We start from the raw sequence: 21,611 nt of genomic DNA, 5'->3' as shown, positions 1-21,611 counted from the left end.
TCTATTCTATTCTATTCTATTCTATTCTATTCTATTCTATTCTATTCTATTCTATTCTATTCTATTCTATTCTATTCTACTCTACTCTACTCTACTCTATTCGGCATGTCAGCTGGCGACCCCCAGGGGGAGGGCCTTCTCTGTGGCAGCACCTGCCCTCTGGAACGACCTGCCCTGGGAGATACGTAGGATACCAGATCTCCGGGCTTTTCGCCATGCCCTCAAAACTTTTCTATTTCACCAAGCTGGGCTGGCGTAACCCCCCCCCCCCACCCTTAGATATTTTAATTGTAACGGATTTTAGTTGGGATGTTTTAAATTTGGGCCAAAATTTGTTTAATTCTTTTAATAATTTTAAATTTTGTATTGGATGTTTTTTATTCTTGGCTGTTCACCGCCCTGAGTCCAGCAGGAGAAGGGTGGTATAAAAATTTAATAAAATAAAATAAATAAATAAATAATAATAAATAATGTTAGAATCCCTATCTTAGCTTGTAAAGCTGTTTTTCTAGAAGACAGGCCTCTAGGTATATTGCAATTCCCTTTATCTTCAACTAGCACAGCTATTGTCTGTCCATCCATCCAAGTGCATTTGTTTATTTAATGTATATTGCATTCTATTTGTGTATGTGTATAACAAACACTGGATAAATACATTTAGTAAACAAATACATTTATAATAAGGAAGGCATATGGCGTTTGTTATAACTCATATCACCTTTAAGCCATTTTGGATATTTTTTGTTGGTTTTTTTTTGTTGCAGGGACTGGAGTAACCTATACTGTATTAAATGATAACAAGACTGTGATGGAGACCAGCACAAAAATAGGAACTGTTCCTCATAATCTGACCTTGGATGGGGTCCTTCAACGGCTGATTGGCCCTGGGGTCCATTCTCTTGAAATAGTTGCCACCAGCAACACCACAGATTCAGAGGTCGTAGAAATCCTGACTGTTCATTTAGTAGAGCCGATTTCTGGACTCCAAGCCATGTTAACCTCCGACTCCTTGGAATTAGGAGAAGACCTGGAAATCAAAGTCTCCGTACGTCGTGGCGCCCCTGAAAAAGTGAGATTCGAAGTGACCGGGATGAACGAAACATTTTCCCACCGGAAGGATTTCGTTGAAGGAAAGTCTGAAATTTATACCATCCCAATGAATTCTGAAGGTATTGTAACACAAAGATTCTAATTATTTATATCTAGCTCGTTTACGCGCTATCTTTCCTCCAAGTATTAACCCAAGACACCAAACACAATACTCCAAATTTTTCTCTCTGAAAGATCTGGATCTAGCAGTGAGGAGATTTCATGAATGAAGACTAACCTACCCTGTTTCCCCTAAAATAAGACATCCCATGATAATAAGCCCAATTGGGCTTTTGAGCGTATGCACTAAAATAAGCCCCCCCAAATAAGCCCTCCCCGAAAATATTTAACTGCATGTGCAGCCAGTCCCTGTCATTTCCTCTGGTTAGGGTTAGGGAGACAGAGCTGGAAATCAGGTTAGATGGCAAGAGGATCCCTGTCTTGCTCCACATGCCCCAAAGTAATAAGACATCCTTGAAAATAAGGCCAAGCACTTATTTCGGGGTTCAAAAAAATATAAGACAGGGTCTTATTTTGGGGGAAACATGGTAGATTTCTCCATTTCTAAACCCAACCCTGTAAATAATGTATACAAAGATGTAACAGATTAAGTGAAGGTTAGGATTAAAAGAGGAAGCAAACACTGAAGTATCTAAATCAAAATATGAAAATCTTATTTTGTTTTCCCTTGGGCACATCCAACTAATCAGCATTTTACCAGATTTATAGTATTTTCAGGAAAAAAAAATAGACTCCTGGCTTGGCATTGTTGGCCAACTGCCAAAGCTCACACTTGGCAAAGAGGACATTACCAAATACTAATGCTTTTGAGTTTTGTTAATGCTTCCCTCTCTCTCTCTCTCTCTCTCTCTCTCTCTCTCTCTCTCTCTCTCTCCCTCTCTCTCTCTCCCTCTCTCTCTCTCCCCCCCTCTCTCTCTTTTGCTGATTGCTGAACCATGAGATGGAACTGAAAAGAAGAAGCAGAAAATATCAGGAATTCAGTAATGACAGGAGGAAAAGGGTGGCTTCCTGACAGTAGAGAGGAAAGATTGCCCAAAATAGGCAGTCTGCTTGGTTGTCAGATCATCAGTATCAGGGATGAAAAGTTCATCCATTTGAGTTCTTCCAAGCCATACCATCATCTCAAACTTTTGCTGTCAGATTAAACTTTTTATTCATCAGGCTTTACTTGCCTTGCCATGGTCACTGCCATCCATCCCCTCTAGTTCTCTGAAATTCTAACACCAAGATTGTCAGGCCTGGAACCATCTTTTACATTGGGCCTTTAGGCCTGCCATATTTCCTACTGTGGGAAACTGGGTGGGGGGATTATATGGAGCAAGGGTGATATATAGTCATAATAACATTCCTTTCTCAGAAAGTCAAGGACATCTTGCTCTGCCTTTGGAGGGCTTGAACTGGGAGGCATCTCCAGTTGGAATGATGCTGTGATTGGACCAGGGGTGGGATTCAGCCTATTCATCCGGTTTGGGTGAGCCGGTTGCTCCAACGATCAGCTGAGAGCGAACCGGTTCGCTCCGACTGTCAGCTGGGCCTGCCCGCCTACCCCTGCGCTATACTTACCTATATTTCACTTTTTTGAAGCCCAGCTGATCGGCGCGGCAGAGCGGATTGCTGCGCCTCAGCTGTTTCACTCACTGGGACTAGTGGAAGGTAACTGTTAATGGTGTTTTGAAATGGACTGGAAAAGTGATTGGCGAAGCGCATACTCAGCGAACCGGTTGTTACACCGGCTGAATCCCACCACTGGATTGGACAATGTGATGGACCTGTGGGTGCTGGGCAGGGACTTGGACTTTCTGTTGGGTGGGGAAAACCTGAAAACTTTCAGATTCGGGTTTTTCCAGATGTGCCAATGTGATATTTCTAATAAGGAGGAACATTGAGGAACGTCTAGCCTCGGAGTCTTCTTTCATTGGGGTGTTACTTGGAACCCTGACAAAGACCTTCTACCCAGCCAACCTCACCTATGATAATTCAAGATTCATTTTTAATTGTGACTCTGTTTCACTTATTCTATTTCATATTGGGTTTTTTTGCCATGTACTCTTCTCAGGTACTTTTCTGGTCAAAGTGTTTGTGATGAACGCCTTCTCGAACATGAGTGTTGATGTTGGAACTGTCACAGTGTCTAACAGTTCTCACAAAAAAGGTAATCATGGGACATTGATTGTACGGTGCAGGAAATGGGTAGGATTAAAACTCACAAATGAAAGCAAATATATGTGTCCTAGGATAATGTTGCAGGATCCAATCTGGGTCATTCACTGCGACAGGGGTGAAATCCAGCAGGTTCTGACAGGTTCTGGAGAACCGGTAGCAGAAATTTTGAGTAGTTCAGAGAACTGGCAAATACCACTTCTGGCTGGTCCCAGAGTGGGGTGGGAATGGGGATTTTGCAATATCCTTCCCCCAGGAGTGGGGAGGGAATGGAGATTTACAGTATCCTTCCCCTGCCACGCCCACCAAGCCACGCCCACCAAGCCACATCACGCCCACCAAGCCACGCCCACAGAACCGGTAGTAAAAAATTTTGAATTTCACCACTGCACTGCGACCAGAAGTTCAATCTTCTGAACTTTTGGATTTGTGCTGGAGCCCATCATCAGGGTACTTCTCGCTTCACATTTTGGTAAGGGATGAGGATAGGCTCCAGCACGAGTCCAAAAGCTTGGAAGATTACACCGGACGTTCTGGTGAGAGAGAAGTTCCCATCCAGATGGGCTCCAGCATGTGTCCAAAAGCTCAGAAGACAGACTAAACGCCTGGTCTTGGTGGCCGACTCAGATTGGATCCTAGGATAAAACCGTGTAACAAAGCAATGTGACCTTTCAGGATCAATGTCAGTGGGTAGAGTGCTGTAATATATACTGTTCTGTGATCCCAAGGCCAGTGATGAAAAATGTTCAGGGCAGAAGAAGTCCAGATTTAGCAACGGTGGAACCAAAACTCTTCTAAATGAAACTTCCCTTCCTTTTTAACTTATACCCAAGCCAGTCTTTCTAGAAACCATTTTTAGCCATCTTTCGTATAAAAAGAGTGGGTAGAGAAAAGGAGAAACATCCCTGTTTTGTAGAGAGAAAATTCAAGCCTATTTTGAATGATGAATTGTACCCTATGCTTATTGTACCCTATGACTATCACTAAGTGTTGTACCGTATGATTCTTGACAAACGTATCTTCTCTTTTTATGTACACTGAGAGCGTATGCACCAAAGACAAATTCCTTGTGTGTCCAATCACACTTGGCCAATAAAGAATTCTGTTCTGTTCTGTTCTGTTCTGTTCTGTTCTGTTCTGTTTGATTCGATTCGATTCGATTTGATTCTGAAGTTTAAATCTTCTATTGTGTTCTTGGCCCTAACAGATCCTGTGGAGAATGAAGAACAATCCAACACAAATGGGAAAAGAAGACTTGTGAGTACTGGAAAAATGTGGAAGAAAAGGAAGTGCATAAGACAGTGGATAGAGGGGATAGATTGCTGAGAAATTTTATTTATTTATTTATTAAATTTTTATACCGCCCCCTCCCCCCTCTCCAATTGCTGCCTGGGGAATTCTGGGAGTTGGTCCACATATTTTAAAGTTGCTAAGATCTAACAAGTCTTAAAGTTGCCAAGTTTGGAGATCCCTGCAAAAATCCCATTGGCCTATTGAAATAATTTGTAGACATTCACAATTTTTTAAAATTGTGATGAATCTGAATCCTTCAAGTGATTTAAATCAGATATGCAGTCCTCTATCCTCTACTGGTTTATTTAGAAAAAACGTAATCCAATTTATCCAAACTTATTCCTCTATGAGACATCGTATATGAGATATGATGGAATCTTAGACACATAAAGGCAACAGGTAGGAGAAGTACTTGTTAGTCAACAAGAGCTGAAGAAGCTTCTTGGATGAGAAGCGAAACGTCTTCAAAGAAAAACCAGAAAGTCCAGTTGCCTCTTGAAAAAGTACCTTTGAGACTATTTGTAAGCCATTTAACTCATAGAGGCAGTTCAATCCAGGTTGCAAAAAAATTGATATTTATAAATCTATGCTATTTATGTTATTCGGTTATGCCTATTAAGTAAGAAAGTTTGGAAGCATCTGTCTACTGCCAGAGCTAAAATACTTTGCAGAGATATATTTATGCCTAATTCCTCACATTTCTGTGGCTTTAGGATGACAAGGGGAAAAATAGGATATACATTTCACCCAGCCGCCATGCTGGTGTCTTTGCCACAGTTATCTTGGGTTGGCCTGAGACTGACAGCAACAATTCACTCTACACTTGGTCTTGTGGTAAGTGTGTGTCTCTCAGTGTGCTTCCATAATGTAGCCCAGTGGTAGGTTTCACATTTTGTTACTACTGGTTCGCAGCGCCCGCCTGCCTTCCGCATATGCGCCCTACCTTCCGTGCATGAGCTTTACTCGTGCACGTGCCTTCCGCGTATACAACCGGCCTCAAAAATGTGCCTAAATAGAATGGCATAGAGCCAGGGCAGGTGAGCAGGCCCCCCTGCGATTTCCGCTACCAGTTTTCCCGAACCGGTCTGAACCAGCTGTATACCACCTCCGATGTAGCCTTACAATAAAGTAGAATTAGCTCAGCTGATTGTGTTTCCTTCTGCTCTACCTGTGAATGCTGACAATCAATCTTGCGAGTTTCATAGTACAAATCTCACATCATCTCCTTTACAACCTGAGAAGTTAGGGAGGGTCCTTTCTGATCCTCTTTTTCTGCCCATTATGCAGCTGTGGGCTACGCCCTCTCTTATCTAACCGTGCCCTGGGCAGCATCTTTTTGCTGTGTTTCTCAAGGTCTTCCTCATAAACTGTTGCAAGTATCTGAAGGAAAGAAAAGCTAGAAAAGTGGAGATCTGTAAAGAGCTGAGCGTGAAGCTCTGGGAAGTGGAATAGTGGTGTGTGATGCTTTACAGTTTTTGCAGGTAGAACGCTCTGAATCCTGAAAGGAGAAATCCATCCTTCTCCAGCCCTGAACAAGAGAAGCCCATGTCTTGGGAACCAAAGTAAGGGAGAACCCTAGAATGTTTTCCCTCAGCGATCATACCCGTAACTCTTTCACTGCCACGCAAGACTTTTCAGCAGCTATGGAGTCTTAAAGTCTTGTCAATTAAGTGACAGGAGGGCCAAGAGACACCATTGTTGGACTGTGCTTAGGGAATCAGGTGGCCTTCATCTGGCCTTGTCCATCTCTTAGTTTTGTCAAGCTCAAGCCCAGAAATGAAACAGCAAGATCCGATAGTGACCAATCCTTTATTTGCTTACACCTGGACAGAATCGTGCCAGACTAAAGCTATAAGTTTCTAAGCTGCTAGATACATGCTATGAGATTCTAGGGTATGCTTACCCTGAACCAGGGATGAAATGCTCCCAGTTCAGACCAGTTTGGACGAACTGGTAGCGATGGTGGCCGGTGGTTCGGAGAATCGGAGAACCGGTAGTGATGGCAGTGCAAGGCTCTGCCCACCTGCCCGGTCGTCATTACTTCCTGGTTTTAACCAGTTTAACCGGTTGGGAAGGTAAGTAGATTTCACCCCTGCCCTGAACATCTTCTTTCCTTCCATATCCAGCGATCCCTTAATCCTAGTTTCCTTTTGGGACAGCATTTTGTTGTCAAAAAACTCTCCCTCTGCTTCTATAGGTGCACATTCCATCACAAATTGTGTTGGGAAAATTCTATCTTTTTCAAAATAATCACACACAAAATAATGACTTCAATTCCGAGATAACTCACGATGCTCAGGACCATAACATTTATCCTGGTTCTGGGGTAGAAGAGAAAGCACAAATAAACTTGGCTGAAAAACTGCCTTTTCAGGGTCCTGCTGGCCTCAGTGGGATGAATGTGTCCAGCAACAATCTATCGACACTGTACAAAGAGAGATCCGGATACCCCCCAACTGCCTGCCTCCTCCCAGCTCCGCAGTGACAGTGAAGGTTGCGGTGAAAACCCCAGAGAAAGAGGAGAAGCAGGACGAACAATGTTTGTACATCACCGCAAAACAAGATTTGAGCCTGAGGATCAGGTGTGGCAATCTTGCATTATTGTTCTTTAAGATAGATGGGGAGAAACCTCTTTAGAAGGTTAAATCAGTTTGACTGTAAAAAAAAAAAACAACCAACGGGACACCTTTCTTGTCCTACAATTATTGTTGTGAATACAGATCAGTGGTGAAATCCAGCCGGATCTATCCGGCTTGCGCGAACTGGTAGTGCCGGCAGCGGGAGGCTCTGCCCACCCGCTGGGATGTTATTACGTCCCGTTTTTGACCCTCTGCGCATGCACAGAAGGCTCTGCACATGCGCAGAAGAGGCGCACGTGCTCCCATTCCCGAACTGGTAGCGAAGGTAAGTGGATTTTACCGCTGATACAGGCCCTGATATTCATGAATTATGTTGTCTCCCTTTCGCTTCACAAATGTCTCTAAGGCATATTATTTGTTTGCTGTTCTGTTGGACAAGACCTAAATGTTATACCGAAACACATGGCTGATGTACCAATCTGGAATTGAGCATCCCTTATTGTTCCTTTATTTTATTTTATTTTACTTTATTTTATTTTATTTTATTTTATTTTATTTTATTTTATTTTATTATTTTATTTTATTATTTTATTTTATTTTATTTTATTTTATTATTTTATTGTATTTATTTTATTTATTTATTTATTTTATTATTTTATTTTATTTTATTATTTTTTATTTTATTTTATTATTTTATTTTATTATTTTATTTTATTTATTTATTTATTTATTTATTTATTTTATTATTTTTATTTTATTTTATTTTATTTTATTATTTTATTTTATCATTTTATTTTATTTTTTAATTTTTTAATTTTATTATTTTATTTTATTTATTATTCTATTCTATTCTATTTTTTATTTTAATCATTCAATCAATTAATTTCCATAGCCTCTCAACTCAAGCAAGTGACTGGATGGCTTACAATTTTAAAGTTTATGATTGAATGTGATTCATGGATCTAGCCACTGGGAATTATTCAACAAACCATGGTTATGAAAAATTATAGATGAACAAGGTGTCTAAATCAATGTTTGAATTGAATATGGTTTGTGACTGTCAAATAAATATTGTAGCAGTGAGTTAAAATGCCTTTGTATTAAGGATGGTGTGAATCACTCTCTGAACTGACAACTTTAGTAAATAAATCAATAAATATTGTATTTACTAAAGTTATATGCTGTTCATCTCATTATCAAGTGACTCAGCATATTGATTAGCATTCTCTGCTGCTGTGTGTCCAGTCAGACTATTAACATACCAGCTCCAATATTTTTTTCTTGTATGTTTATTAAACCAAACCATATTTAGGTTGTGAACCACTAAAAGTTAGTTATATTGAAAAATTGAATTTGTATATTGCTAAGAGAGATCAGCTATATGCTCCCTCCGGGAAAACACTGCTCAGCAGAAAAACAGCTTGAAGACCCAGTTGTCATCTTGAGGTTAACCTCATGTCATTTTGGTAGAAACAGTTGATTTTCTCAGCAGGCACTTATTTTTATTTTACTAAATGCCATTTTCTTTGGCTCTTCCTAGTTGTGAGAAGAATTGCCATCCTGTGAATAACAGTGAAGATGTTACGCTGAGAGTCTCAATGAGGGAAGATGCAAAGTCTGTACTTTACAAGTGGTATTTAGACCACACCTTTGAAAGAAAGGTAAGGCTATTATGACCACCTCAGAAATTCCATATGCCCCTACACACTCTGAAAAAGAATATTTTGTAGAGTTTGTAACGTTCCCTCTGAGAACAAACAACATTGAAGAGATATGGCTATATTGGATGATCAAAATAGGGTTATAAAGAACTATGGTATGTAATTTTTCAGGGAGTAGATTCCAGATTTTCACTTCTAGCAAATTCACGATGATGTGACTATGAATAGGAAGATAAATTCTACGTAGAACCGTGATGGAGAACCTATGGCATGGGTGCCACCTGTGGCATGTGGAGCCATATCTGTGGGCACGCGAGCGCTGCTTTAGCTCAGCTCCAGCTGATTTTCGGACCTTCTGGGCCCACCAGAAGTCAGGAAATAGGCTGTTTCCGGCCTCTGGAGGCCCTCCGGGGAGGGGGGGGAAGGCAGTTTTCACCCTCGCCAGGCTCCTAGAAAGCCTCTGGAGTCTGGGGAGGACAAAAAACAGGCCTTCCGGTCCCACCGGAAGTCGGGAAACAGCCCGTTTCCAGCCTCTGGAGGGCCTCGGGGGGGGAGGCCATTTTCACCCTCCCCTGGCTCCAAGAAAGCCTCTGGAGCCTGGGGAGAGTGAAAATGGGCCTTCCGGTCCCACCGTACCATCGCGTGTCAAAAGTGGGGGTCGTGGGGAGTGGGAGTGTTGCGTGCACATGCACAGGGGGGGGCATTGAATTATGGGTGTGGACACGCATGCACGCGACCATCCATGTGCGACACCATTCCCCGGCTTTTGGCACGCGACGGCAAAAAGGTTAGCCATCACTGACCTAGAACTAAGGAGAAATTTGCTGACAGTGAAAATGTTAACCATTGGAAGAGTTTGCCTCCAGAAGTTGTGGATGCTACATCATTGGAGATTTTCAAGAAGAGTTTGGGCCATGGTATAGGGCAGTGATGGTTAACCTTTTTGGGGTTGAGTGCCCAAAGCGTGCACCTGCGAATCCCCAAAATGCAATGCGAGTGCCCCGCCCCCGTGCATGCACTTCACTCACCCCCATCCCCCATTTTGCCTTCCAGGTTGGTGCAGGAGGCCTTTCAGACCCAAAACGGGCCACGGGGTGTGTATGTGCACGCATACCCCCAAAATGCAATGCAAGCAGCCCCGCATGCATGCACCCCCCTTCCCATGCATATGCACGCGTGTCCTCCACATGTGCCCCCACCCACCGTGCATGCGTGGCAGAGACCCAAAGACCAGCGTGTCAGGGTGGCAATTAATCCAATTCTGCTTTTTTGGGTAATTGCACCTTGATTAGAGAATGGATCGTGACCTTTCCTTGAAGTATACTTTAAGAAAATAAACCGAGATATATTCTAATAAACACATTTTATTATAAAACAGTAAAAACATCTTACTAGCTATTAATTACATCTTGGCAGCGTTCCTGCCGGACCTCTTGGCAGGCGAACAAAAAAAGATAGAAGAAAGTGACAAGAATGTGGACATGCGCAGTTAGCTTACTGATAAGAACTTGGCAAGCTACGGTAAGTCTGAAAGTTCAAAAATAAGAGCTCATCTGGTAAATACAAAAACGCAGTGACACAGCTGGCTGGCGGGAAGCGCATGTGCATGCGCGGTGGAGCTGAGCTGGGGCAACGGCTGGCATACCCACAGAGAGGGAGCTGTGTGCCACCTGTGGTACGCATGCCATAGGTTTGCCATCACGGATATAGCGTCTCCTGCTTGAGCCCTTCCAACTCTATTATTCTGAAAGAGTGTGTCTAGTTTTCACCCTTTCTAGAAAATTATCAATCTAGTTTTGGAAAATTTACACGCAGAATAGGGTGGGCTCTTAGTTTACCCTCCCCCTTTCTCTCAACAAAAATGAAACATGTGTTCACGGGTGTGTGGAAAGTTCCTTGAAGGCAGCTACTTCTTGGCAGCACTTCCTGTTATGATCTGGATGTATGTGATTTCCTTTTAACTCAATGTTTTTCTTCCTCTTGAGGCTTCATTTTTGTTGAAGTCAACTTGGTCTTCTAATTAAACAAAGCGGCCCCTCTTTTAGAAACCCAAAGCTATTGTTCCTAAACATAGTTGCAATTCAAATATATCCCATGTAAATACAAAGACTTAACAGAAAGATACATGAGCCAAAGAAATGCTGATTACCGTATTTTTCAGAGTATAAGATGCACCTTCCCCCCCCTAAAAGGGGGTGAAAATTTAGGTGCATCTTATACACCGAATGTAGCCCTGCCCACCCACTAGCCCCCACCCTTTGGCCTCTGCCTCCCAGTAGTTACCTCCTTGCAGCAAGCAGCAAGCAGAAACAGCTCCTTTCAGCTTCAGCACAACCTAATTAACACTAGTTGATTGGATCGGCCTCCCGACTCTCAGCTGTTTTGCTCTCAGCTGTTTTGCACAGGGCTCTGCTGCTTGCTGCAAGGAGGTAAATTGTTGGAGCGGATTTTTTTTCCCCTTGAACTAATCAAGCTATGCTGAAAACGAAAACGAAAGTAAAGCAGGCTGTTTGCTGTTTGCTGCAATGAGGTAAAATTGCTGTGAGGCAGAGGCAGATTTCTTTTTCTTGTTTTCCTCACCAAAAAAGGTAGGTGCGTCTTATAGTCCGGTGCGTCTTATACTCCGAAAAATACGGTATATTCTTTCCAAAAGAATATTTAAGAAGGAAGAGTTTAATCCCACCATGTAAGGATGAGATGAAGCAAATAGTCCTACCTAGTGGACCTAGCATATTTGGAAGAGATGATGGCTAACTAAAAAAAATGGATATTTTTTAATTCCTGTTTTTCTTCGACTTTCATTTGATTTCCTTCCTCAGTCTAATCTGCTTCCTCCAGGATGCAACTTAAATGGTTTCCCACAAAGCTCACTCACTTTTCTTCAGAATGATACTGAAGTTCTTGTCCTGAACAGCTCCTTCTTGCAATCTCATGGCGAAGCCTTTCAAATCAAAGCAACAGGTACTGGCCACTAAAATTTGGATATTTGGTTTGAAGCAATTTATTGCCTGATTTAGTGTTTTTTTAAAAAAACTGGCAGTTTTTAGTGTTACGCTGATAATTGTTAATTGTTATGTTAATGGCTTATTTTAGACTTATGGACTCTCAAAGTACTTACAGGTGCTCCTTGACATGCAACCAGTTGCTTAGTGACTATTCAGAGTTAGGATGGACCCCTAAAAAAGTTACTCATAACCCAATTTTGATTTACTTTTTTGCCCATTGGATTTGCTTAACAACTGCCACAAAAAAAAAAACCTCATAAAATCGGTCACAGTTATACTTAATGACTGAAAGAACTTAGAACCATAATTCTGGGATCAATTACAGTCACAGGTCAAGAACTACTTATATTGTCTTGCTCTTATTATTAATTCAATTTCAATCCAGTTTACTGTAGTCATAGACCAGTACAAGCAGAGTGCTCTGTGAATATATATACCGTATATATAAAATCTATCTTGGGAGACGATAAATAAAGTTTAAGGCAACGTTTAAATATGTTTATAAAACAACCCAACCAACATCTATAAGTGAGGTCCAGTCTATATTAAATTGTAAAGTAGACACTAAAATTATATTAAACTTTTATTATTGAAATACCATATTTCAAACTCCTCCTTGGAATAGACAATAGTTAACATTTGTTTTGTGTAAAAATCATATGTTCATCTGAAGGCAACTCCAACTGATGAAATAAAAACTGAATTATTGGATTTCTGACTTCCCCCTTTTTATAGCAATATTTGTAGACATTTAGCCTCCCTTACAAATGAGATTGTAAGTGATTATATTTACTATGCTGTGTAACATGTAGTATGTATGGGAACCATATTTGCTTAAATCTGATTAAACATCTCTTGTGTACGTATACTGTTAGTTTTGCCATTGTTGCAAATTCTCCAAGTTTAAGTTCCCAATCAGATACTGTCGGAATTGTATCGTTCTTCCAATTCCGAGCAAAAATTGATTTTTTTCCCCTGCTAACTTGGAGACTATCTTCTAAAGGTACTTTCAAATCCCAAATTCCTTTTTCAACATTTTAAGTAGCTTTATGTTAACTCAATAAATGCTGCAATTCAGCTGAAAAATGTCATAACATGCTAAATCAATAAAATTTCTATTCTGTTCTAAGTAATAACAGGTAAAAAAGATTAAGAAAGGAATACTAGTAGATAGGAATAGTAATAGTAATCAGTGGTGGGTTCTCCGAACTACTCAAAATTTCCGCTACTGGTTCTCCAGAACTGTTCAGAACCTGCTGAAACCCACCTCTGATAGTAATAAAATTACCTGTTCTTTAGCAAAGACAGTTGTATTTGATTTAAAAAGAGCTAGGGTACATTTTAATGCCTATTCCTCATGATGTACATCTGAGGTGGGTCTCAGGAGGTTCTGATCAGTTCTGGAGAACTGGTAGCAGAAATTTTGAGTAGTTCGGAGAACTGGTAGTAAAAATTCTGACTGGCCCCGCCCCCATGTATTCTCTGCCTCCCAAGTCCCAGCTGATTTAAAGGAAATGGGGATTTTGCAGTATCCTTTCCCTGGAGTGAGAATGAAGATTTTACAATATCCTTCCTCTGCCACGCCCACCAAGCTATGCTACGTCCACCAAGCCACCACACCCACAGAACCGGTAATAAAAATTTTTGAAACCCACCACTGATGTACATCACAGTAAACCAATTTTTGACCGCTTCTTGTTTCCAAAATTTGCAGCTGTGAGTGAGAACAAATACGGAGAAGAAACCTACATTGTCAGCTCGGTGCCTCCTCCAATAGTTCCAGAATGTTCTGTGTCTCCTCCTCAAGGATCAGTGCTCACCAGCTTCTCCATCTCCTGCCAGTCTTCCTGCCGATTGGGCCAGTGCCCTCCAATTGAGAGCTCTTCATTCACATACTGCTTCTACCTGGAATCAAGTGAGACTCAGTGATTAGGTTGATGCCTTCAAGGTCCTTCTTTAACTAATGGACTGTGATGGAATGTAGTCTGGATTCCCAGGAGGGAGGGGAGTGGATTCCAGAGGAACAAGAGACAGCAAAGTTTAGATAATTTGTGTGGGAGGGAAGAAGAGAGTTAAGTGGTATTCAGCAGGTTCTGACCAGTTCTGGAGAACCGGTAGCAGAAATTTTGAGTAGTTCAGAGAACCAGTAAATACTACCTCTGACTGGCCCCACCACCATCTATTCTCTGCCTCCCGAGTCCCAGCTGATTGGGAGGAAATGGGGATTTTTCAGTAACCTTTCCCTGGAGTGGAGTAGGAATGGGGATTTTACAGTATCCTTCCCCTGCCACACCCACCAAGCCACACCCACCAAGTCATGCCACACCCACCAAGCCACGCCCACAGAACTGGTAGTAAAAAAAATTGAATCCCACCACTGGTTGAGACAGCTTCTCCCTTACATTTCTCAGAATATAGGTTTAATGATAATAGAATAGAATAGAATAGAATAGAATAGAATAGAATAGAATAGAATAGAATAGAATAGAATAGAATAGAATAGAATAGAATAGAATAGAATTTTATTGGCCAAATGTGATTGGACACACAAGGAATTTGTCTTTGGTGCATATGCTCTCAGTGTACATAAAAAGAAAAGATCAATTCATCAAGAATCGTAAGTTACAACACTTAATGATAGTCATAGGGTACAAATAAGCAATCAAATCATATTGGGAAACAGTCAATATAAATCATAATGATACAAGCAACAAAGTTACCGTCATATGATGCAAGCTTTAGATTAGGAATATTTTGGTCTATAGGTGAGGAATAATAAAGGAAACTGCTCAGAAGAATCTCAACATGTCTTCCTTGGTTTCTGGGTCTTGACAAGGATAGCACTAAGAGCCCTTTTGCAACTTCTGAATTCTTTCTTTATCTCATGTCCCCATGTTTCGGGGTTGGCAATTTATGCTTTTTGAACGCCACAAGAACCCCACAACTCTCCTAGATATTGTCTGTGGAATTCAAACATTTTAAACAGCCTAATATCTCATGAGGAACATTTGATCATGCATGATTTTTATCGCCCTCTCAGGAAACATCGTAAGATTTCAAATGACAAGGCATGAAAATCACAAAAGCTTCCACAAGGGCTTGCAGATGAGATTTCGCAATCTCACAAGATTTCAGCTATATTTTCACGATTGGAATTTGGTGTTCCCTTCTGGCTTAATAGTGTTATGGTTTAGCACAATTGTGCAAATCTCACAAAAGGCTCTAACTGGGAAGTTCTGTATGCTAACTGCTGTTTTCTTAGATGAATCAATGACGTGCGTTTCCATTCAATGATAAGGCATTGAGAATAGCCAATAAATTATAACATCAAGGCAATTTAAGGGCACATAGATTGGTTCATTAGCCCTTCTTTAATTGCTTAAGGAAACATCCTTTTTCGTTTGGTGAGTTCCATCTGATTCCTTTTTTCTTGTTCTTTTCAGATTCACTCCTTCACTGTGGACAAGATCCAGCCCTACCCTTGGTCTACCTTCCTTTGGGAGAAGAAGACAATGACTTTATTCTTCAGATTAAAATCTCAGTGACCAATAATTATGGCCATATTGTTTATTCAAATGCCACCGTCAGGGTGAGTGATGGACTTGCTTGTTTTTTGTTTTTTGCCCTCCCCAAGCCTCCATGCTCGTCCTGAACTTATCTGCATCCAAAACAGGCCTCATGGGGACCCCTGGGAGGGGCAGGGGAGGGTGGGCGTGGCTAGCCAGGAGTGGGATTTGGGGTTTCTCCAAACTGTACAGAATCTTAGCTAGAGGTTCTCCCGAACCCCTGCAAACCCCCAGTAGCCCACTCCTGGACAGAGGTCAACTAGACTTGGGACAGTGAACGGATTGGACCATGTGACGGACATGTGGATTAGGGGACAGAACTTTGACTTTAATTTGGGTGGAGAAAACGTGGGGCTTTCAGAATAGGGTTTCCCCCAGATGTGCCAATATGACATTCCTGTTGTGGCCCATGCGTGGCCTGTGCGGCTGGTAGCTGATTCGGACAGTGAGGAGGCTGGTGTGGTGCTGCGCCAGCAGCCTGTGCAGCTGGCACTCGAGTCAGACAATGAGGCTGGAGAAGATGTGGTGCCAGAGGCAGGGATTCAGCCAGAGCCTTCAGAACCTCCAGAAGCTCCCTTAAGTGAAGAGGATGAAGAGGAAGAGCCTCTTCTCGATGCACGGACGCGCAGAGCTGCCAAAAGGCAGGAGTGGCTTCTCAGGAGAAGATCTCCTTGAGAGTAAACCTTGGGGCTAATTGGCCACTCCCTTAGCCTATTTAAGGAGGAATGCCGACTGAAGCAATTTGCAGGGAACAACTTCGTTCACTCTCCTTCGTGCCTCAATCTTAGTTCTTTGCAAATTGCTTCTGGGCTTTCTGCCAACCATAGTAAGATTAAGATTATTTATTCTTTGGATTCTTGTAGGCTGTTAAGAAAGTTAATTAACAACCTTTGTTTGGAAAAAAAAACTTATTTAATTTAGTAAAACTAAGGTTTGTACAGACTTTGTGTGTGCTGCGTTCTTTGGGGTCTGTAAGTGGGGCAGAACAATTCCTAATAAATCTATACTTTGAGGAATACGCCTGCCTTGGAGTTTTGATTCTGGTGGGGGGAGTGGGTGTTACTTGGAACCCTGACAGATGGACAGACAACTCTGTTTTTCCCTCCCTCCTAAACCATCTTGTTTTGCCAGGTTCAACCTGAAGATATAAACAGTGGGAACCAAACTTTGCAGGCCATGATTTTGGAAAAATCAAACAGCATCCTAAAAGGAGAGAATAACAGCATGTCCCTCTTTCAGCTGTATAAGTCGGTTTCTTCTGTTCTTAACCAAGAAAGGAAAGAATCTAATTTTAATTCATCTCTGCAGACAGATACGCGGAAAGAGGTTCGTCTTTTGAGCTTCTCTCTCAAAACCATTTGCTCCAGTTGTGGTTGAATTTGGAACCAATAGTTCAAGAAACAATATCTGTACAGTTCAGTTATGAAAAGCAATTTCGGGGTCATAATAATTTGTTGCCATACTGGAAAGACCATGAAGTGAACTGAAATATCATATTATTATTATTATTATTATTATTATTATTATTATTATTATTATTATTATTATTATTATTATTATTATTATTATTATTATTAAATCTTTAGTGAGATTCACAGCCTTGGAGGCTGGTTAATAGCTCAGCAGCTCGAGTCCTAACCAAGGACCTAGGAACTGTTAAGGTATCGTCGGAGGATGTAAACTGTTCCGAGTAAGGTTGTTTTTTGTAGAGTCAAAATGTTCAAGTCCGGCAAATTTAGAATTTCTAAATAGCGGAATATTAATTATATATATATATATATATATATATATATATATATATATATATATATATATATATATATATATATAATATTCTAATATTATTTCAATTTATATGCCGCCTTTCTCCGAAGACTCAGGGCGGCTATAGCCATGATTGCGAACCTATGGCACGCGTGCCCAAAGTGGCACATGGAACCATGTTGCCTGGCATGCGCGGGGTAGCCCGTTCCTCTTCCGCGACAATCCATTGGCCTTTGTGCGTGTGGCAGTGCCGAAAACCAGAACAGCTGGTCTTCCGTTTTCCAGCGTGAGCATGAGCACTGGCCAGCTGATCGGCGTGTGCGCATGCGCGGCAGTAACTGGAAGATTTGCTGGAAACCGGAAGTACCTTATCTGGCACGCACATGCCTCCTTGTTATTCTATGCGTCCTTCCTTTCACGGTCTCTCCTTGTCTCTCAAGCTTAGAGAGCTAATGCTGACAACCCTTTCCGTGGTTAATGTCACATCGATGCAGACAGCCCTCAAAATGTCAGAAGTCCTCAAGGAAATCACCTACAGGAGCGATGAACTCTCTTCTTCTGCACAGGTGAGTGGGCAGCCCAGCAAGTGTTGTAACAGTAACAGAGTTGGAAGGGACCTTGGAGGTCATCTAGTCCAACCCCCTGCTCACGCAGGAGATCTATACTAGGGATTCAAACCGCCAAACTACGGACCTTTCTGATCGACAAGCTCAGCGTCTTAGCCACTGAGCCGCCTGGCCAGTCTGTAAGAAATAAAGCGAGACTAGTATAGATCTATTTCAAGCTATTTAGCTCTCATCAGCTAGCCGTACTCTTCGGGGATTCGAACCTGGGTTACTTGCATATTAGGTAGATGTATTAACCTAAGCCATTCGGGTTTTCCTCGTGTTTTCTGTCCTCTGGATAAAGCAACCCAGAATGTAAGAAGGATGTCAGAAGCGGAATGTGGGTCATTTCAGAAAATATTCCACAGCGTGTAAAAGGGGGGAAATTTGTTTTTTTTTTTTTTTTAAAAGGTGGGGGAAACAAAGAGGGAATGGGTCAGAACAATTTCATTTATTTATTTTTTTTAGAAGGAGAGCAAAGCAATAACCTGCAACATGGCAAGATTGGACAATAATAATAGCCAGGCCCAAAATTTCTGTGTGTTAAGTGAGACATTTGTTAAGTGAGTTTGACCCCGTTTTATGACCTTTCTCGCCACTGTTGTTAAGTGAATCACTGCAGTTAACAACCCAGGTTGTTAAATCAATCTGGCTTTCCCCTTGACTTTGCTTGTGAGAAGGTCGCAAAAAGGGGATTTATTTATTCATTCATTTATTGGTTCGATTTATATGCCGCCCTTCTCCGGAGACTCAGGGCGGCTTACAATGCGTTAAGCAATAGCCTTCATACTTTTGTATATACCTGCTTAGCTTTCGGGCCCCCCTAAGTGGTGTTCTTTTTTATACAAAGTCAGCTTATTGCCCCCACAATCCGGGTCCTCATTTTACCTACCTCGGAAGGATGGAAGGCTGAGTCAACCTTGAGCCTGGTGAGATTTGAACTTGCAGTAATTGCAGGCAGCTGGTGTTACTCAACAGTGCTTTAGTCTGCTGCACCACCAAGGCTCTTGGTAATTCCGGAACATTTTCAGCCGTCATAAATATGAGTTGGTTGCCAAGCATCAACATTTTGATCACATGATCATGGGGATGCTGTAAAAAGATCGTAACTGTGAAAAACAATCGTAAGTCACATTTTTTAGTGCTGTTGAAACATTGAATGGTCATTAAATAAACTGCTATAAGTGGAGGACTTTCTGTATAAGAATCTGAACTATTAAGGAGGGGTCCTTGGTGCTCTCTGAGATTGGTTGTTTTGTTGCAGATGTTTCATTATCCAAACTAGGTAATTTCATTTTTTTCATTTTTCATTTTATTAAATTTGTATACCACCCTACTCCCGAAGGACTCAGGGCGGTGAACAGGCACAAAATAAAACACATGAATACAAAAGTTAAAAAACATGATTAAAACCAAATTAAATAATTTTTGCCCGAGACAATTAAAATTCCCAATGATTTAAAACGAATTAAAATTTCAATTTAAAATTTAAAAGAAGGGGAGAAAATTAGGCCAGGCTGGCCTGCTGGAATAGGAGTGTCTTCAAAGCACGGTGGAAAGTGCGCAGATCCAGGATCCTCCGTATCTCCGGGGGGAGCTCGTTCCAGATAGTAGGTGCCCCCACAGAGAAGGCCCTCCCCCTAGGAGCCGCCAGTCAACATTGTTTGGCTGACGGCACCTGGAGGAGCCCCTCTCTATGGGAGCGTACTGGCCGGTGGGAGGCTGTTTGTGGTAGTAGGCGGTCCCGTAAGTAGCCAGGTCCTAAGCCATGGAGCGCTCTAAAGGTGGTAACCAGAACCTTGAAGCGCACCCGGAAGACCACCGGGAGCCAGTGCAGCTCGCGCAGGAGAGGTGTCACACGGGAGCGCCATGTTGCTCCCATAACCACTTTTATTATCAGTGCTTTGGAGACCCCCCCATTTCAATCCTAAACTACAAATATTTTTCTTTATTGGGAACTATTAGCAGTCAAAGCATATTGGCACTAGATAAGAGTCAATAGAATTCAAGGTGTGCTGGACTTAAAATCTCTTCTAGGAGTGAAGGGACTTGAGACTGATGACATGCTTGACCCCTCCCTCAGGATCAGCCTGGTCATCTCCTGCGGACCTCTTCTTCTCCTCTCTAGGTGGAAGCTAGTCATACTCTGAAGAGTGTTAGTAAATCCTTACTGGTGTTGGACACAGAAGATGGAGATCATCTAAAGCGCAAGGAAGCTGCCAGCTACCTTTTCAGCGCAGTAAGCAATGTCCTGGAAGCTACTGTGCAGAATGGAACAGAAGAAGTCTCTGTCCCTGAGATGGCACAGGTGAGGGTGTGGTAAAGCAGGTGTGTTGCCTTGCAATTTGCGTGCCTCTGCAAATCTTGTTGGTATCCTTGTTCACTATTTATGGTCCCATGTGATGCTGGTCCCGAGCATGTTCTGGATACTCTCATATAATCGGTGCTTGTCTTTTCACCCACCGTTATCATTAGCAGGTTGCATGTAATTTCTAACACATCTTCATATTCAAGTCACATTGGAGGGTAGCAATTTATGGTGTGGTTTTCCCATTTCCTACTTTGTAAATGGTTAGAGGCATCCAAAACAGGGGTGAAATGCTACTGGTTCGGACCGGTTCACCCAAACCGGTAGTAATAAAAGCTAGCGGGCGAACTGGTAGTAAAAAAAATGCTACCAGTTCGGACAAACCGGTATTTCCGACGATCAGCTGTGCCGCACGAGTTATATTGGCTAGAAGGCAGGATTTCCTGCTTTCTAGTGAATCTAAATCGTGTGGCACAGCTGTTTTTCCCCTCCTCACTGTTCTACTTACCTTAGAAAAGGCTTCCTAATCCTCCTTTTTCAGCGCTGCGCGGTAGCGCCTGCAGTACGCATGCACACAAAATGAGCATTTGGCGCACACCGCACATGCGCACACTCAGTGAACCAGTAGCGAAGAACACCAGTAGCAGACTTTGGAGCATTTCACCCCTGATCCAAAATATAAAACAATGTTCCGTTAGATAACAGTTTGATGGATGTCATAGAAGGTGGAGACACTGGTATCCCATTGGAATATCTTTAGGGGACTTCCGTTCTACCTGACATAAAGGACTCTTACAGAATCTGGTTTATTTCTTCTGCCATAGAATTCAGTCTCACAAGAACTCATAACCACGGTTGAAAACCTTCAGAGTGCTCTCCTTTTTGGAAAATTGCCCGACAATGAGCCTTTGGTGCTAACAGCTCCTTCTGCAGCTATGTATATCAACAGGTAACCCATCTCAACTGACTTCCATTTCTGTTTAGGAAAGACATATTATACCATGGGTACCCTATCTGGGCTGCAAACTTTCTTACGACCCTAGGGAAAAGAAGGGAGGGAGGGAAGGAGGGAGGGAGGATTTCCAGCCCTCTCCAAATGGTTTACAGAGTCAGCACATTGCCCCCAACAATCTGGCTCCTTGTTTTACTGACCTTAGAAGGATGAAAGGCTCAGTCAACCTTGAGCTGGTCAGGATCGAACTGATGGCAGTCGGCAGAGTTAGCCTGCAATACTGCATTCTAACCGGAAGGAAGGAAGGAAGGAAGGAAGGAAGGAAGGAAGGACGGAAGAAAGGATGGAAGGATCCTAGTTTGTTTCCTAAAGTGCATTTCTGAGTTTATGCATTGTATTAAACCCAAAATAAACTGATTTCACTTAGCATTTTTTATTTTCCTAGAAGTAGCTTCTCAGAATGATTTCCTAGATCTTCTGTTTAGGCTCCTTAAGCTGGAGATGCTAGGAACAAACTAAGGTTTACCTAATACTTGTCCTTTCTGCTCATCTCTGGTCTCACCTAACAGTAACAGAGTTGGAAGGGAGCTTGGAGGTCATCTAGTCCA

At 42.0% G+C, this 21,611-nt stretch overlaps 1 protein-coding gene across 1 annotated transcript in view; it reads left to right on the top strand.

Annotated features, from left to right (window-relative positions):
- The window catches only part of PKD1L3 (polycystin 1 like 3, transient receptor potential channel interacting), a 77,827-nt gene that overhangs the window by 17,771 nt on the left and 38,445 nt on the right, over nucleotides 1-21,611 (top strand). Inside the window, exons 8-20 of the mRNA XM_087877318.1 lie at nucleotides 765-1,169; nucleotides 3,167-3,262; nucleotides 4,478-4,527; nucleotides 5,277-5,397; nucleotides 6,938-7,145; nucleotides 8,683-8,803; nucleotides 11,623-11,764; nucleotides 13,523-13,723; nucleotides 15,252-15,397; nucleotides 16,506-16,700; nucleotides 17,579-17,704; nucleotides 19,872-20,051; nucleotides 20,876-21,000. Of these exons, the coding sequence (XP_087733444.1) occupies nucleotides 765-1,169; nucleotides 3,167-3,262; nucleotides 4,478-4,527; nucleotides 5,277-5,397; nucleotides 6,938-7,145; nucleotides 8,683-8,803; nucleotides 11,623-11,764; nucleotides 13,523-13,723; nucleotides 15,252-15,397; nucleotides 16,506-16,700; nucleotides 17,579-17,704; nucleotides 19,872-20,051; nucleotides 20,876-21,000 (2,116 nt within the window). The remainder of the gene's footprint in view (nucleotides 1-764; nucleotides 1,170-3,166; nucleotides 3,263-4,477; nucleotides 4,528-5,276; nucleotides 5,398-6,937; nucleotides 7,146-8,682; nucleotides 8,804-11,622; nucleotides 11,765-13,522; nucleotides 13,724-15,251; nucleotides 15,398-16,505; nucleotides 16,701-17,578; nucleotides 17,705-19,871; nucleotides 20,052-20,875; nucleotides 21,001-21,611) is intronic.

Source organism: Pantherophis guttatus, chromosome 11 (genome assembly GCF_059756535.1).
Source record: "Pantherophis guttatus breed Tessera chromosome 11, ASM5975653v1, whole genome shotgun sequence".
NCBI lineage: Eukaryota > Metazoa > Chordata > Lepidosauria > Squamata > Colubridae > Pantherophis > Pantherophis guttatus.
Note: the sequence above shows the minus strand (reverse complement) of the source record. Positions and strands in the feature narration are given on the sequence as shown.